The sequence below is a fragment of the Rattus norvegicus genome, chromosome 1, assembly GCF_036323735.1.
Source record: "Rattus norvegicus strain BN/NHsdMcwi chromosome 1, GRCr8, whole genome shotgun sequence".
NCBI classification, from domain to species: Eukaryota; Metazoa; Chordata; class Mammalia; order Rodentia; family Muridae; genus Rattus; species Rattus norvegicus.
The window spans coordinates 175,819,723-175,835,770 of NC_086019.1; the positions used below are offsets into that span (position 1 = coordinate 175,819,723).

Genomic DNA, 16,048 nt, shown 5'->3' on the forward strand with positions numbered 1-16,048 from the left:
ATATCGCACACACACATAAATACCCATAGATACACACACTCACAGAGACACACAAACACATGTTAAATAGTTACCACAAATGACAAAGTTATAGTCACATTATACAGACATGGACATGTTTGAGATGAGTGAGTAAGGAGAGAGAGAGAGAGAGAGAGAGAGAGAGAGAGAGAGAGAGAGAGAGAGAGAATGAATCTCCAGGCTTATTGCCAGGACTCTTGGGTGAAGGCACCTGACAGGCAGCAACCTCAGATAATTCTGACCAGTTGTTCCTTCTTCTTGCCACCTCCTGGTGTATAGTTATCTCCTGATACAGGACATAGGTAGTAAGACCCTGGAAGGTGTGGACTGGGGACTGACTCCATGGGTCATCCTGGTGCCTGGCATTGTGTATGGCTCAAGAGAGTAGTGGCTGGAAGCCAGGGAGTGGTAAAGTATCAGGCTACTTCAAACCTGACCACAGGCACCACTGAAGAGGGAGGAAGGGGGCTAAAGACCCAGAACAAGTACGTGGCTGAGATCATGGGGCAGGAGTGGGAAGGGAAGGGCAAGACCTCAGTGGACTGGAATGTCCTCTGGTGCTCACCCAGGGCAAGGGGTGACAGGTTACCCCAGCCCCATTGCAGCTTTGGGTCTGGTTGGTAATGTCACAGCACATCTCTGTGTGTCTTTTCCATTATCCCTTCCTCAAGAGGTTCCTGGCAGGGTTAGTAGTAAGGGCTTCTGCCTCCTGTGAGTGAGCTCTAGGTGGAGATCAGGGAGCAAAGAGAGCTTTGGCTAGACAGTGCCTCTCTCTGGGGCAGACAGATCTCTGAGGCCAGGGTGCAGGTGGGAGGCCTAGGAGGTGATGCACATCCTCCTGCGGAAGTCACTAAGACTGAGATTGCCTGATGGACACAGAGCACAGAACACAGAGACATGAATGCCCTACCCCTTTCTATCCCGATTCCTTCCCTTACCCCCAGAACTGGAGTTGAACCCAGGCCCTCACTCGTGCTAGAATACTCTTTCACTGAGCTAGCTCCCCAGTCCTCTTTTCACCTGAAGACAGGGTCTTAGTAAACTTCCCAAGGTGGCCATGAACTAACTCTATAGCCCAGGTAGACTTCAAAACTGCCACCCTCTTGCCCTAGCCTCTTGAGTACCTAGACGCGTAGGCCTGCACTGACAGGTCTGGCTCTGAGTTGCTCCTGGTTCATGTTGGCGCATCGTACCCTGAGAGATGGAGGTCCAGACAGGAAGTTAAGGTTTCAGGCAAGCTGTGGACTAGGGCTTTATTCTTGCTGGGCTCCACAGAAGCCTAGCTCAGAGGGGAGTGTTTCTCTGGCTGGCTTTTGCTTCAGCTTAGAGATTTAGGTAGCTGTGGCTGATTTTCGACAGTGTTCAAGGTGAAGTGAATGGGTTGGTGGGCTTTTCCTATCTACACTGAGTATAGGACTGCACCCCCTTCGTTGCTGAGACACACCCCCTCCCAGACTCCTTGCTGCAGCAGAACTGAGAGATGGGAAGGGCAGGTTGGCATGAAATGACACGAGGGTTTTGTTCTTAGGTTGCAGTGACCTGAAACAGATCTTGTGTGTGGGGCCCGAAGGTACAGTAGAGGGTTGAGTGTCTCTCCTGGATGTGGCTACCCATGTCGCTCCCCAGGCCTCCATAAGTTTTCAGGAGCACCACCTTTTCCCCCAAGACATTGCCATACTGGAATACCAACCATGAGTTGGGCGGTGAGGCTCAGAGGACACACAGGGAGTGAAGTTCTAAGTATGAGCACACAGGCCACCCTGGGCTCAGGAGTCCCCGTCACCTATATTGAAAGGGTGCTCAGGGTCTCTGTGCAACCTTGACCTTGTCTCCCAGGCGCTGTAAGTTGAGTCCATCACTATACTGTCACCTGCAATCCAGGGCTCTGAATGTTCATTTTCGATGGTCAGAAGCAGGGGAGGGAATGTCTCTGTGACTCATAAAGTCACACAGGCAGGAAAACCACAAATAAGGGGCTCAGTCATCAAAGTCCAAACTCCTTCAGGCTATTCTTGGCGACGACACATCGCATCTTGTTTCTTCCCAGAAAATGCAAAACCCTGCATATTTCTAGCTAGTCGGTTCTATTTCTATTACGTCTCAGACTCTAGAGAGGCAACCTCTGGGCAGTGGTTAGAAAGGCAGACAACCAAGAACCAGCTACCAGGGAGCTTCTGACTGATGTATTCTTCTTGTTTTTGAGACTCTGCGGTCTCGTGGAGTCCAGGCCGACCTGGAACTCACTCGGTAGCTGAGGGTTACCTTGGACTCCTGCCTAATTGCTCTGCCTCTACCAGGAAAGCACTGGGATTATAGGCTTGGGCCACCGTGCTCAGCACAGCTCTGCTCACAGTTCTAACCTTTGTCGTTTGGAGCTGGGAAGAGTATTCTTCAAAAGACATGAACCCCCAAGTCTCCAAGAAGTGGAAGCTTAAAGCTCAGACTCACTGTGTCCCTGACCAGCGCTGCCTGTATGCACTCTGTGCTGTCAGAACTCGCCAGGTGAGAGTCCCCCTTGACATGTGGGGAACTTAGAACTCACAGATTTGCTGGTTTGTTCAGGACTATATGGCTAAGAAGCGAGCTCAGACCTAAATCTTCTGAACTGTTTTAGAGTTTTTGTTTGTTTTTGTCTAAGATAGGCTCTTCCTATGTAGCCCAGGCTGGCCTAACACATGTGACATACTTCTGCCTCCCAAGAGCTGATATTACTAGGATGTGCTTTGTCCTATAGTTTTAAGGTATATGTAAGTTCTTAGCATAGGAAAATAGTCTAGCAGGGTTCGGGATTTTGGGGTTTTTTGTTTTTGTTTTGGTTTTGGTTTTTTGTTTGTTTTGTTTTTGTTTGGTCAGTTGCAGGATTCAAACCTGGGCACACTAGGCAAATGCTTTGGGAAGCCAGTGTAAGCCAGGACCTATGCTTCTTTTGAGTTGATATTTGAGCTATTGAAAGACTGGTGCTAATTACAAGGCCAGCAAATACTACTAAGGACATCCCAAACCTGATTGCTCTTCTCTCTTGTAACTCTGTGTTGTGAGAAGTATCATCTATCTCCATTTTACAGATGAGAAAACTGAGGTGACCAACTAAAATGACTTGTCTGGTATCATACAGTTAGCAAGCCCTGGTTTCCCTGACTAAATAAATGATCTGATGTTCCCACAAAGATGGCCACCCACCATGTGACAATGCCGTCTTGAACTGGCGTGGCTTGGCAATGTGGTCCTTTAAGAAGTGAAGACTGTTTAGATCTGGGGGGGGCATGTTCAAGCTGGAACAGTGAGATGCATGTCCAAGGCCAAACTTAACTCCTCCATGGGCTCTTTACCGCCCTTTTCCTTACCCTAGATAAGAGCCAGTTCTGGGAACTCTCACACCCCCAGACCCTCAGCGCAGCCTTTGCTTGTCCCACACTGCAGTACAGGATTTAAGTGGTTTCAGGAGGAGACAAGTTCTTCCAGTTTGTAAATTGGCGTCTGGGAGACAGATCTGACTTGATACTTGCCAACGGCATGCACTTTTAGATTTTAGACGGAAGCCGGGAGTGAGAAGTGGATTTGGGTGCAATAGGCATTACATGAATTATATACCTCAACACACGTGCCCAGGACTTCCTGGGCCTGAGTGGCTTGTGTGAGGCCATGTGGCAGTGAGGGGGGCTTTGTACCCTTGCTCCCGTAGCCCCAAGGTTACCCCGTCTCATCCTCAGGCAAGATTGTGGGCTTGCACTAGAACCTTGGGAGCATTGCTTGTCTTCCTGCTCCCCTCCACCCTCCTCCGTCAGTGGCACGCCGCTCCGCTTCCAAAGATAGAGAGTCTGGGAATGCATGCACGCTGGGACGAGGATGAGTCCTGCTTTCTGTCGGTGCTTTCTGGGTGGCAAGTGAGACATGTAGAGAACGATGAGACATGGGAGGCCACCGTGTTGGTGCCCGAGATGCCAAGCAAGTGCTGGGGATCTTAGAGGAGCTGAGGGAGCACAAGAGAAGGAATTCGTGACTCCTCCAAACCAGGCGGGGCACTAGTGTTGCCAGCCCTCACCACCTCTGTATCTTCTTGGGTGGCATGGATCAGGGTAGCCGGGTGGGCCCTCCTGAAGAATAGGCCTGGTCAGTGCGTACAAACTGGTGAGACCTCGCACAGGCATGGGGGTTAATCTCCATGTGAGACAGGGCCAGGCACAGTGGACACTCTCAGGGGAGCAGTAGGGAGGACGGGCTCCCACATGAGCCTTGGCCTGGAGGGGATACTCCATGATGTGTCTCAGAACCCCTACCCTGCCATTTTTGCTAAAAGCTTGCACTGCTAATGCCTTGACTTTGCTGTTGATGTAACTGTACCCCCTCTTTCCAGACTCATGCCTCTGAACGGTGTCTCCATGGCCCATGATGCCCACTCCCCTATCTGTCCTAGAACCCTTCTCCTTCTCATAATAGAGGCTATTCGGCATCTCCTGGGGACTTCTCCAAGCCAAACAGGACACCCGCTTCTCTGAGCACTCCCACACTCTTTGTCCAAACGATACAAGTGCTCTTCTGTCCACTGTTCTGTCCTCTTCCTCAGATGGGGTCTCTGTACCAACCATCACTGTTCCCAGCACCCAGGGTAATGCTGACACCAGTGAAAGCACCAGAAACTGTTGTGGATGAATCAGAGATTAAGAGGAAAGATACACAGCCTCCTGACCGCTTTGGGTATTTTGAAACCAACCTCCAATCCAGATGTGCCCTCCATAAATGATCCCATCTGGGGAGTGTGAAGCTGCCCGGGGGCCTTGTACTCTGTGCTTTGTCCAGTCTCCCATTGCCAGGCTCCTCAGAGCCTGGACAGATTGGCTAGCCCATACCCCCCATGCTGGCTGACCTTCCCGAACTCTCCATTCATCTTGAGGACAAAAAATAGCTTTGCTTTAGGGAAGTGGCTTTTTTTCATTTTCATCCCTTTGAAGTTGAAATGATTTTCCTAAGAAATGCTTAAGGTTAGAATGGTGGGGAGAGAGAAAGAGAGAGAGAGAGAGAGAGAGAGAGAGAGAGAGAGAGAGAGAGAGAGAGTAAGCCTGCCTCAAATCCAAGCAAGCTATTTCAGTGATGTGAATGAACACCCCATTGAGTTTCTCCCTTGCATCAACCTAAGCCCTTGTTTAAACAGCTCCCTGCTTGGTCTTACACAGGATGGGCTCCTTTTGCTAGTGAGAAGGCCATGCAAGTCTGTCTTCTGGTTATCTGACTGAGGAAGATGGTGTGTTTCCGGCAGATTCCAGGAACACGAGTTTTGAGCGGTTGCCTTTTGCCACCTGTATAGGGGAAAGTCCTAACCCAGGGTAATCAGTAAAGATGATGGAGGAGCCTGGAGGAAGATGGGCCATGGGATTTTTGTTTTTTGTTTTAATCTGTGCACTGACATACTTATAGCTATGTAGAATCCATGTTAATCAATCCTCAGCACCAAGAATGGTAGGTTTACCACAGGGCATAAATCCTTTCCGGCCTTTTCCTTTTCTTACTCACTGTTTCCAGAGCCATCTGACTTGTAGCATGATTGCCTAGCTCCTGTTGACATTCTCCGGAGTATATTTATATAGCTTTGTGCAATCTGCAGTTCTCCGGCCAAGAACAGGAGTGGGGGCTGGGGGAAAGGTTGCCAGCAAGGCGGCATGCCAGGCTAGAAGGTACTTTGGATCATCTCCAAATATGGTTCATGTGGAGTGGTGAGCATGAGGGATGGAGTTCTGCCCTTTTGCCCCTTAAAGAATATAAGGCTCACCTGTCAATGGCTTCCTTTGCAGGTGTAATACTTAGCCTTCCCTTTATGCTGACTCCTGCTGATCCCTCCACACCACTGTTCCACACAGCTCCTGAACCATGGGAGAGAATGAAGATGAGAAGCAGGCACAGGCCAGCCAGGTCTTCGAGAACTTTGTACAAGCTACCACATGCAAAGGGACCCTCCAGGCCTTCAACATCCTTACCTGCCTCCTGGACCTAGATCCGCTGGACCATAGAAACTTCTACACCCAGCTCAAGTCCAAGGTGAACACCTGGAAGGCCAAAGCTCTGTGGCACAAACTGGATAAGCGTGGCTCCCACAAGGAGTACAAGCGAGGAAAAGCCTGCTCGAACACTAAGGTAAAGGGGACCCTGTGGACATTCCTCACCCCTGTGGGACAGGGAACCATTGTTCTTGCCGCGTTGAGGTTCTTAGTAGATATCTAGATGCGCCTGTGGGTGTCGTATTGTGGTTCTCAGGGGAAGGTTCCCTTTCTCTGGAAGGACTGCACTGAAGCCAGTCCTATTGTCCTGGAGCACAGCTACCGCATGGTACCATTCCCAAAGGAGGGAACCCAAGCAAAATGGAGGGAGTGAAGCCAATGTTACCATCCTACTTCCTACGTTTTCCATCTCTACAACCCTGCTTGCCACCTGTGGGCCCGGCTGTTTATTGAGCAACTTCTGTATACAAGGTATCTTTTGTCTGCGAGCCCACTGAACAACTTCTGTATACAAGGTATCTTTTGTCTGCCAGCCCACTGAACACCTGCAGCAACTGTTTGACCTGGGTTCAGACTTCTAGAAGGCTGGCTCTATGTGATTCGCAGCTCAGGCACAGAGTTACCTAAGCAGTGTCATTTACGTGGTTCTCTCTGCCGGCAGCAATGTTTTGGAAAGACTCCCATCCATTTTTGTTGTGTGAGGAGTGGGAAGGGGTGGGTGCACTTTGCCTGTGTGTGCAGATGAGGAGGCCAGGCGTCAACTTCAGGCATCTTCTTCTACTGCTCTCCACATTAGTCTTCTAAGGCAGGATCTTCCCCTGTGCCTAGAGCTTGGCATCTCAGCTAGACTGGACAGCCTAGGATCCCCGCCTCCGTCCCCTCAGTGCTGGTCTTACAGGTTTCTGCCTCCATACCTAGATTTTATATGGGTGCTGGGAGTTGGAGCTCAGACCCTCTGTTCATGCAGCAAGCTTTGTATTTGCCAAACCTTGTCCCCAGCTGACTCCCTGATAGGGAGAGTTAGGTCATCGAGATAGTTCTCTGGTCTCTTAACATTGCCTTCCCTCAGGATCCATGTCCCCGCTCAGGAGCACACCTGTAGTTAATTCTCCATATACTGGCTGTGTCCCCTGTGGTCTATGGTTGGCAACATCAGTGAAGCTGGGGCCCAGAGCATCACACCTCTGACATCTCTGACATTCCAGCACCTGACAGGCTTCTAGAGCTGATCCTCGCTGGCCCTGGAGAACTATTGCTGGTCCAGGTCCAGGCTGTATGTTTAGGTTAATGTTGAATGCACAGCATTTAGACCTCTCAGGAGGTGGTTCAGCGGAGCCCATGGAATTCTCTGCTGCGCCAATCCCAGAACAAGAGGATTGAACTCTCCATGGCAATGGAGCCTGTTATGTTTCTGTTTTGGTGATGGGGAGTGGCTGAGGCCACCGTGGGATACGGCTGTTTTCCATTGCCCCAGGGAGGCAGCTGCCAAGCTCCTGAGCCCAGTGCACCAGTGTGTAGAGGACAGAGAGGGTTCCAACTGTACTAAACCATGTGCACTTCAGCTCTGAGAAGCAGAGCTGTCCCCTTCCCCGCCCCCATTCTGGTCCAATATCTTGCTGTGCTCTAGCCTGGTATCTAGAGGATACCAGGCTGGCAAAGAAAAAGGGAGAAGACAGATGCCCTTCGTGCCACTCCCACCAATGCCTCTCTTCAGAGTTGTGATTTCCTGCTTCATGGCTTCCTGGGAATTGGGCCAGGGTAGCATCAGAGTTACCTTTTAGTCACTGTATATGGTGGCTTTTAAAAAACAGTGACCCTGTGTATGGCTCCTGAGCCCCACAAGAAAGTCATAAGGAGGGCACTATAGAAGTTGTGTGGTCACTATTCGACAAACTCTCTCTCATGGACAATCTTTAAAACTGTTATCCGAGGCTGCTTTTAACTCATGGCCATTCTCTTACTTCAGTGCTAAGATTACAGTTGTCTAGCAGAGATGTTTGATTAAGAAGTGACATTGCCTGGGTGGCTGATCAAAGGTGAGCCTTCTGAGGGAGTCATCCAGCATGGCATGAGAGGAACACTGGTCAGCATGGCGTCATTTGTTTTGAGACAGGGTCTCCTGTAGCCCAGGCTGGCCAAGCCTACTATGTATAGCCTGGAACTGCTGGTCCATCTGCGTCCCTGTCCTCATGGCTAAGCGTACTGGCATGCACTGCCATGGCTGGCCCTGGAAATCAGCAGCCAGAGAGTGGCCTAACTTGTCGGGCCAGTCCTATTTTATAAGCTCTAATGGCCTGAAGCAGCAGAGTCCCCACACCTTGTGTCTGTCAGATCACTGTGGGTACTTGAGATACAAAGGGAACGAGGACATCTTTAGTTCATGGTGCTCCATAGGAACGACTCAGAGCTCGAGGAATTGTCGTCCTGGTTTGTGAGGAGAAACAGAGGCTTTCCGCTTTGGGAGAGCTCATCTTATAAAAGCTGCCTGTGCTGAGGAGTGGAAGGGTCAGGAAATGCCCTGGCCATCTAGACTAAGACTCCGAGAGCTTGGAGACCCAACTCCAACCCATCAAGCCAGCAGGGAAAGCACTCAGTCATGGAGAGAGGATGGTCCACCACGTGTCTTTTCCATTCTCTCCCCTCCATCCACATTGGATGTTTTGCTCCATTCCCCTATACTGTGATTGGGGTTTCTCTCCCCTTGAGATGTCTGAGTCCTATCTCCACAGGTCTGTGATCCAAAAGACACATCTTTCTCTTGCTGTTCAATAGTGAGTTTTTGACTGGCCCGCCTCTGAATTTATAATGGTCCAATCCTGAAAAGCTGGTTACTGTAATCAGCCCTGCCAAGCATCACATGGTTGACATGAAGGTGGGGCGGTTTCCCAGGACTGTGGGAGTGCAGACAAACACAGGTGTTTTCCACTTTTACTGGTTACTTTATTTCTGCTTAGGCCCTCCCATACCAAACTCATGCATGGGTGATGGGTTCTCAGCTCTAAGAGGCCGTGCTGCTGTTCTTCTCATGAATCAAGCCAAGCCACAAGGGATGGGTCCCACCTGCCCTCCTACGTGACAGACACTGACTTGTTCACACAGAGTGTTTGTTTTCTTTGACATAATAGTTTATGCTTAGCATCATCCAGATAAGAAATACTAGACCTTAGCAAATATGTGGTTGATCATAAATGCTACTCCAGATAATGCAGGTGTGTTGAATGCTGGGCTTAATTAAAGTTCCCAGTTAGCCACAGGCGTGAGTGGGAACAAATGCAATTTGTCTGGACCTCTTCTCTGTATTGAGAGGAACATAATCCAATACCATCTGGAGTTGATCGGGACTAGCCTTCCCAACTCCTGGTCCTAAGCACTGTGATTGCTTCCAAATCTCTAGCTACACAGGTCAGCATGTGCTGGTGACAGTGGCAGAGGGGCCAGGATCTACTAGGAGGAGAAGAGCTTCAGTGGAGAATGACCTAACAGGTCTCCAGAGCACTGACACAGCATGCATTGCATAATTTAACCTGAGATCGTTGTTTATGACCTATTAATATTTATGAGGGTTTCATTAGGCACTCCATAATTCGCTTCCTGGGTGTGGCTCTGGATAAAAATGGGGTGAGCCAAGGCTCAAACCAAATGAACTCTACTGAGATTGACACCACCTTGGCACTAGTGCCACACCTGGCTCAGATGTGACATTCAGGTGGGTAGGTCATATGTCAGGACCAGAGGAGCTTGCAATATTTAATTTGGTATGGAGTTGTCACACCGCCAAATCCATGCACTTATGTAATGCTAGGAGCAACTTAAGAGAATAGTATTCTCTTCAGCTGGCCCAGGAGATAGGGAGGGAAGTAGGATGGGCAGCTGGGAGCCACGGCTGTCTTGGGGAAGCCAGTGAGTAGCAGGCTAGGGTTTGGGCTCTGTTGGTTTGCCCCAGCCGCAGGTGTTTGTAGCTAGACCCACAGTAAAAAGGGTAAAGAAGGTATTAGTCTACCTTCTACAACGCGTTTGCAGCCAGCCTGAGCTACACAAGACACTGTCAAACAAACAAACAAAAAAACACTGCAGGTTAGATGCTGGGATGGGTCAGTGGATAAAGACTTGTCACGAAAGCCTGGGGACCTGAGTTCAATCCCTGAAACATACATGGAAGTGGAAGAAGCTTCCAAAAGGTATCTTTTGACCTCCACACACATTCCACAGCATGCATCCTCCTACACACAATAATAATAATAATAATAATAATAACTTTAAATTATATAAAAAAGAAGAGTTCTCAAGTTATGTGTGATTGCCCATGCCTGTAATCCTAGTACTAGGGAGGTGGAGGCAGGAGGACCAGGAATTCAGGGAATACATGAGATTTTGTCAGTAAAGAAAAAGTTCTCACCCGAGCTTTTTATAATGGAGATAGGAGTGTAATTACTTCCTTATTCCCGTACATGTTTAATAATTCACAGGATGAGTGTTACTGAGCTAATACTATGCAGCAAAGGCTTATCTAGATAGCCATCAATCTTTCCATGGTTCCCTGGGCTGCTTTACAGTCTCTGCTGTTCTTGGTCGAATGAGATTAGCAGTGTATCTACTTCATAGAGGAACCGTTAGGGTTAAATACAGACTTCCTGTGGAGTCCTTGAGTGCTGCCTGCTGCATAGTTAATGCTCAGCAAACACCAAGCCATCCCAATCACTAAGAATGCAAGTGCTGGGAGAGAGGTTTGCACCCCAGTATGCAGGAATACAGGAAAACAACGGGCTAACTGTCTGGGGGCTGGGGTGGTCTGGAAATGCTTCTCAAAAGAGGGCAAATGGTTTGGGTGTTTGCCATAGAAGTAGGAGTCTGTCTTGTAGAACAGGAGAAAGGCAATATAGAAAGAGACATTGGCTGTGTAATGGAAAAGAAAGGGGGAGGGCACGGGAGGGTGGATGGATGGATGGACAGATGGATGGGCAGACAGACAGATGGATGAGAGGAAGAGGTGGGGGAAAGAGCCTCCTGCTTTGAGGGCCATGCTGCAAGGAAAGGGTCCTGAAGTCAAAGACAGGCCCTAGAAGGACCATGGGCAGAGGACCTGCACCTCAACCTCCGTGGACTGGACTCCCCACCTCCCAGTCCAGAGCTCCTTCTAGCACCTTCCTGGGTTGCCTGTGAAAATAGGTTATCATTGCAGACCAGCATGTATTGTCCACCTTGCATAAAAACTCACTGGCAGAACGTGACTCATGCAGACTCCTGTTCCTGTCAGAGATTGGGGGAGGAGGGTGGGAGGGACCTCAAGCTGGGCTGACACACCATATCCTGTCCTCCCCCGTGCGACCCTTAACCATGGCTGCCTCAGCACCACCTCCCCATGTAGATCCCACGCGCTGGTTCTCACGCATGACCTAGCTTGCTGTGTAGCCCCTGCACTGCCTTGGTGAAGTCACTGGGGAGGCCTGCAGCTGAGAGTTGGGGAGGGAGTTGGGAGTGGAAAGGGTAAAATTGGGAGCACCCAGTTGCTATCTCCTGCTTGGATAAGCCTATCAGACATTCCAGATGTCTGAAGTCATGCTGTGGGGCTGCAGCAGGTCAAGTGCCTCTTTGCCTAATATGGACAGGTACAGGCAGCTGGTAAGGCAGAGGTGGCTCTGGCTCAGGGCTGTGAAGTGCTGAACTCTGGGCAAGGACTAGTTGAGGCAAATTCTGGATCTGCCCACTCACCTGGCCAGAGCTCACTGAGCCTGCTACTGCAACCCTGTGCTAACTGCTACACCTCACCTATCTCAATAAAGCACTTGAGGTCTGCCCGTGGTCACCTCCTGACAACATTTTATTGAGAGGAAAACTCCTTCTCTTTGCACTAGCTTCATACAAAGTTAGTAATCTGGGCCCACTTGTGACTTATTTTGTGGAGACGCAGTCAGCCCTATGTATTCCTAAGTTTTCTATCTATGGATTCAACCAACCATGGATCAAAAATACTTAAAAATAAGTTTGTCTGTCTTGATGGATTTTTTTTCCTTGTCTGCCCTGAGATGACACAATAAAAACCATTTACATAACATTTTGCATGTTATTGGTATTGTTATAAGTGATCTATAGTTAGCTTGAAGTGCATGGAAGATCTGCACAGGTTATGTGCAAACACTATCATCGTTTTATTCAAGAGACTTAAACATCACAGAGTTTGGTGTCTGTGGGGAAAACAATAGAGGTTTATTAGAACCCCAGAGATACTGAGTAATTACTGCATTTAAATATACTTGTTTGTTTGTTTTTTAAAGAAAAAGCTAACTGAGCTGAGAACGTAGCTCAGTAGTGCTTGCCTAGCATTCATGAAACCCTGGGTTCCATCCTTTACCCTTCCTTTAGTGAGGCATGCTGACCTTTAATCCCAGCACTAGGGAGGGAGAGGCTCAACTAGTTTACATAGAGAGTTCTAGGCCAACCAGGGCTAGGTGGTGAAACCCTGCCTCAAAAAAGAAAGGCAAGCGTGTTGAAGTTGGTAAACAGCCTTTTCCTGAAGCTATCCCTTGTGAGCTGTGGTATCCCCAAGGCTGCATGAGGAATTTTTAGATGCCATCCCAACTTCCTTTTGCTTGTTTATGGCAGCACCTGTCCTACATTTGCCTCTGAGCATCTCTCTCGTGTGGGGCGGGGACAGTGATTGCAGCCAGCATCTGAGACTCATGGAGCTCCCAGGGAGTGTGGGAAATCAGCCAATCGATAGGTCTGCAAGGCTGGAGAGCAGCCTTCCTTTACCATGGAGAAAAACAAACTCTTGTTGCAGTCTCTGGCCCACCCAGGGTTGTACAAAGCCCTAGGGAGCCTCTGGTCAGATTATCCAAATAAACGGATGTCTGGGTAGGGCGGGAGGCAGGAATGGAAGGTTGAAAGCTACCCACATAGAAAGAGCTGCCTGGCTTCTGTCTGTCCTGCTTTTTGAGACCCTTTTCGCCGTCATTGTCATTGTTGTTGTCATTGTTGTTGCTGTTGTTGTTGTTGTTGTTAATCTGAGGAAAGTCCCAGTGAGGATCCAGTGTTGATGGTGTAGCAGAGGCCAGAGGTTTCTAACCAGACCAATGACTCATAATGAACATTTGCAAGACAAGCTGTTTGGGGCAACAAGGTATACTGTGTGACACACTGTGACACAGCGTGGCTTCCTCAATGAGATTTTTTTGTTTGTTTTCTTTGGGGGGGGTCTCAAGGGCAGAGGGTGACTATGGAGGGAGGGGGAGATGAGTGGGATTGGGATGCATGGTGTGAAATTCACAAAGAAGCAATTAAAATAAGGAAGGAAGGAAGAAAAGGAAGGAAGGAAGGAAGGAAGGTCGGACAGACGGATGGGTATTTTCCATAGCAAGGAATTTTGTGGGGCAAGCTACACGGAAGTACATCAGGCTCAACTTTAAGTTGTCCTCTGTTGCTGAGTCAGCAAGGACTGTGTTCAGCTGCAAGTAGCCGTAAGCAACCACAAATAGCCATGGGGCCTCAAAGAAAAGGCTCGTGTTTTTTAAAGCAGGAATTCAGGGCAGAGGTGGCCACTGAAGGATCAGTAGTCAGTCTCTAGGCCATGCTGTCTGAGAGAGCTATGATGTGAGCCACAGTGAACAGTACAAGAAAGTGGAGGAACAACGTAGACACTTTATTTTATGTGAAGGAGTATTTGCTTGCACGTATGTCTGAGTGCCACACCCAAGGAGTCCAGGAGACGGCGTCAGATTCCCATGGAACTGGAGTTCCAGGCATTTGGTTTTTTTTTTTTTTTTTTTTTTTTTTTGGTTCTTTTTTTCGGAGCTGGGGACCGACCGAACCCAGGGCCTTGTGCTTCCTAGGTAAGCACTCTACCACTGAGCTAAATCCCCAGCCCCAGTTTCAGGCATTTGTGATCTGCCATGTTGGTGCTAGAAACTGAGCTTGAATGATCTGGGAAAACAGCAAATGTTCATAACCTCTAAGTACTCTCCAGACTGGTGAAACGACTTTAAACACACCACACCCTGGCATTCTGTAGAGGAAAGACGTCATTCTGAGGACCCTTTCTAGGGGACAGCTATTTATTTAATCCAAGGAGAGAAAGTCCTGGGAGGTTCACTATCCCTTCTATTCTTGTATCCACTTTGCTGGCACCACTCTTGGTCTGCCCCCTCCCACAGATCTCTCGACCATCTTCAAATCTGTGTATTTATTTGTTTAGTCACCCGTGGGCTTCACTACGGTCTGTCTGACTGTGGGCTTGGAGCTATCTCCTGCAGTCAGGTAGGCTCAGACGTAGGTCTACCAGTAAAGACAGCGATCGCCCCATCTCCTAGGTCTCCCAGGATTAATAGTCCGTAGCTCAGCTCAGGGAAAGAGTAGGACCCAGGAGCCTCCCACCACTTTGACTTATTCTTGCTGGGCGTCCTTTGTAGTCTGAGTGTAGGTAGCCTTAGCTATTGTGACAGTGATAATTCTGCTTGTTTGTGCCTGGAGACAGGTATTTCACAGCTCAGCCTATCACCTGGCTCTTACAGACTTCCTGCCCCCTTCCTCTGCAATGTTTCCTGAGCCTTAGACAGGGAAGTATAAATATTTTGTTTAGGATTGGGCCTGTAGCCATCACGTGTAGTTTCTGTACTCAAAAGAGGCTTCTTGTGGAACTGGAACAATAGCACTGAGTGATGTAACCCAGGCCTGGGGGAGAGCGTGTCCTCTCTCATATGCAGATCCTAGCGTGACTCTTCTGTTACGTCTGTTTAACATGACCATCTGTAGACACTAGAAAACTGGGGTGTTTAAATGTGGTAAAATATATGTGTGACCTCAACCATTTTAAGGGTCCAATTCCATGACATGAATTGAGCAGTTACTCAACCGTCTGTATGCCTGTCTGTTTTGAGACAGGATCTCACATAGTTCAGGTTAGCTTCAGACTCATGATGTATCCTGGGCTGGCCTTGAACTCCTAAACCTCCTGCCTGCATCTCTAGAGTTCTGAGGTTATAGAACTCACCCACTCACTCAGCACCAGGTTCTATTTCTATAAATGTCCAACACTTTAAATAGAAATTCCGTACTCTCTAGCAGTAACCCCTGCTCCACTTGCCCTGCCCTGCCTCTGGAATTTTTCCTGATTGGGGTGTTTCAGAGAAGGGAATTATGCATTTGCCATTTTGTGTTTGGCCATTTCAGTCAGCTTGATTTCAAGACCATCACGTGACAGCACACATCCAAAGTCCTTTTTTTTTCTTTTTTCTTTCTTTCTTTTTTTTCCTTTCATTCTAATCAAAGCTTTGATTTAGCCCAAACACATCTGAAGTGTTATTGTTTTAGCAACAAATAACTATGGCATTTACTTATAATGTATTTTGCATTCTTTAGTATCAAGTCATGGAATAGCTGATAATTTTACCCTTACAGGACTTCTCAATTCAGACGCCAACTATTAGTTAGAATCCTTGCTATAGGGAGGTGGGGAAGACCTGGAAGGGAAATGACAGAGGAGAAACTGTGGTCAGAATACATTGAATGGAAATAACTTTATTTTCAACAGAGAACGGAAAAAGAAAGAAATTCTTGCTAAAGATGGGCCAGAGAGTATGAATACCGTAAGGAACTGGGCCTTTTTATTCAATGAGTTGAAAAGTCACAGGGGACTTCTGGGTACAGGGTCACCAGATCTGATTTCCTCCTGGAAGAACTTGTGACATCCTAGGGGTACTAGAGACAGACAGGAGTAGACTACGGTAACCCCTGACCCAGAGTTAACCTTGATGCACCTGAGAGCTTCACAGTGACCCTATTCTTGTGTCCCAGGGAGCAGCTTGCTTAAACAGCTTGCCTGCAGGTCAGGGAAACGAGGGAATATCTCAGCCATGTCACCTGTGTGCTACTGATAGATGGCCTATTTAGCACAAAGGTCACCTCAGCTGGTTGGTTACGAAGCAAGGCCTCCCTCAGCAGCCAGTTCCTCTTTCCTGCAGCAGCAGTGAGAAAAGGCTCCGAGACTGCTCTGACCCCCAACTCTCCACTGACTTTCCCTGCCCACTCCTGCCAGATCGGAAATG

The 16,048-nt window shown here is 48.6% G+C and overlaps 1 protein-coding gene across 26 annotated transcripts in view; it reads left to right on the plus strand.

Moving 5' to 3' along the window:
* The window catches only part of Mical2 (microtubule associated monooxygenase, calponin and LIM domain containing 2), a 184,717-nt gene that overhangs the window by 39,282 nt on the left and 129,387 nt on the right, over nucleotides 1–16,048 (plus strand). For 19 of the 26 annotated variants that reach the window (XR_010055211.1, XM_063269404.1, XM_063269413.1 and 16 more), the window contains one exon: nucleotides 5,808–6,147. The exons of 1 other annotated variant lie outside the window; for it this stretch is intronic. Coding sequence is in view for 24 of the 25 variants with exons in the window: in XM_063269404.1 (XP_063125474.1) it covers nucleotides 5,884–6,147 (264 nt within the window). In the remaining variant the exon portion in view is untranslated. Of the gene's footprint in view, nucleotides 1–1,553; nucleotides 2,524–5,807; nucleotides 6,148–16,048 lie in introns of those variants that run through there. 6 more of the 26 variants (XM_063269383.1, XM_063269392.1, NM_001139508.2 and 3 more) reach the window with 3 other exon arrangements.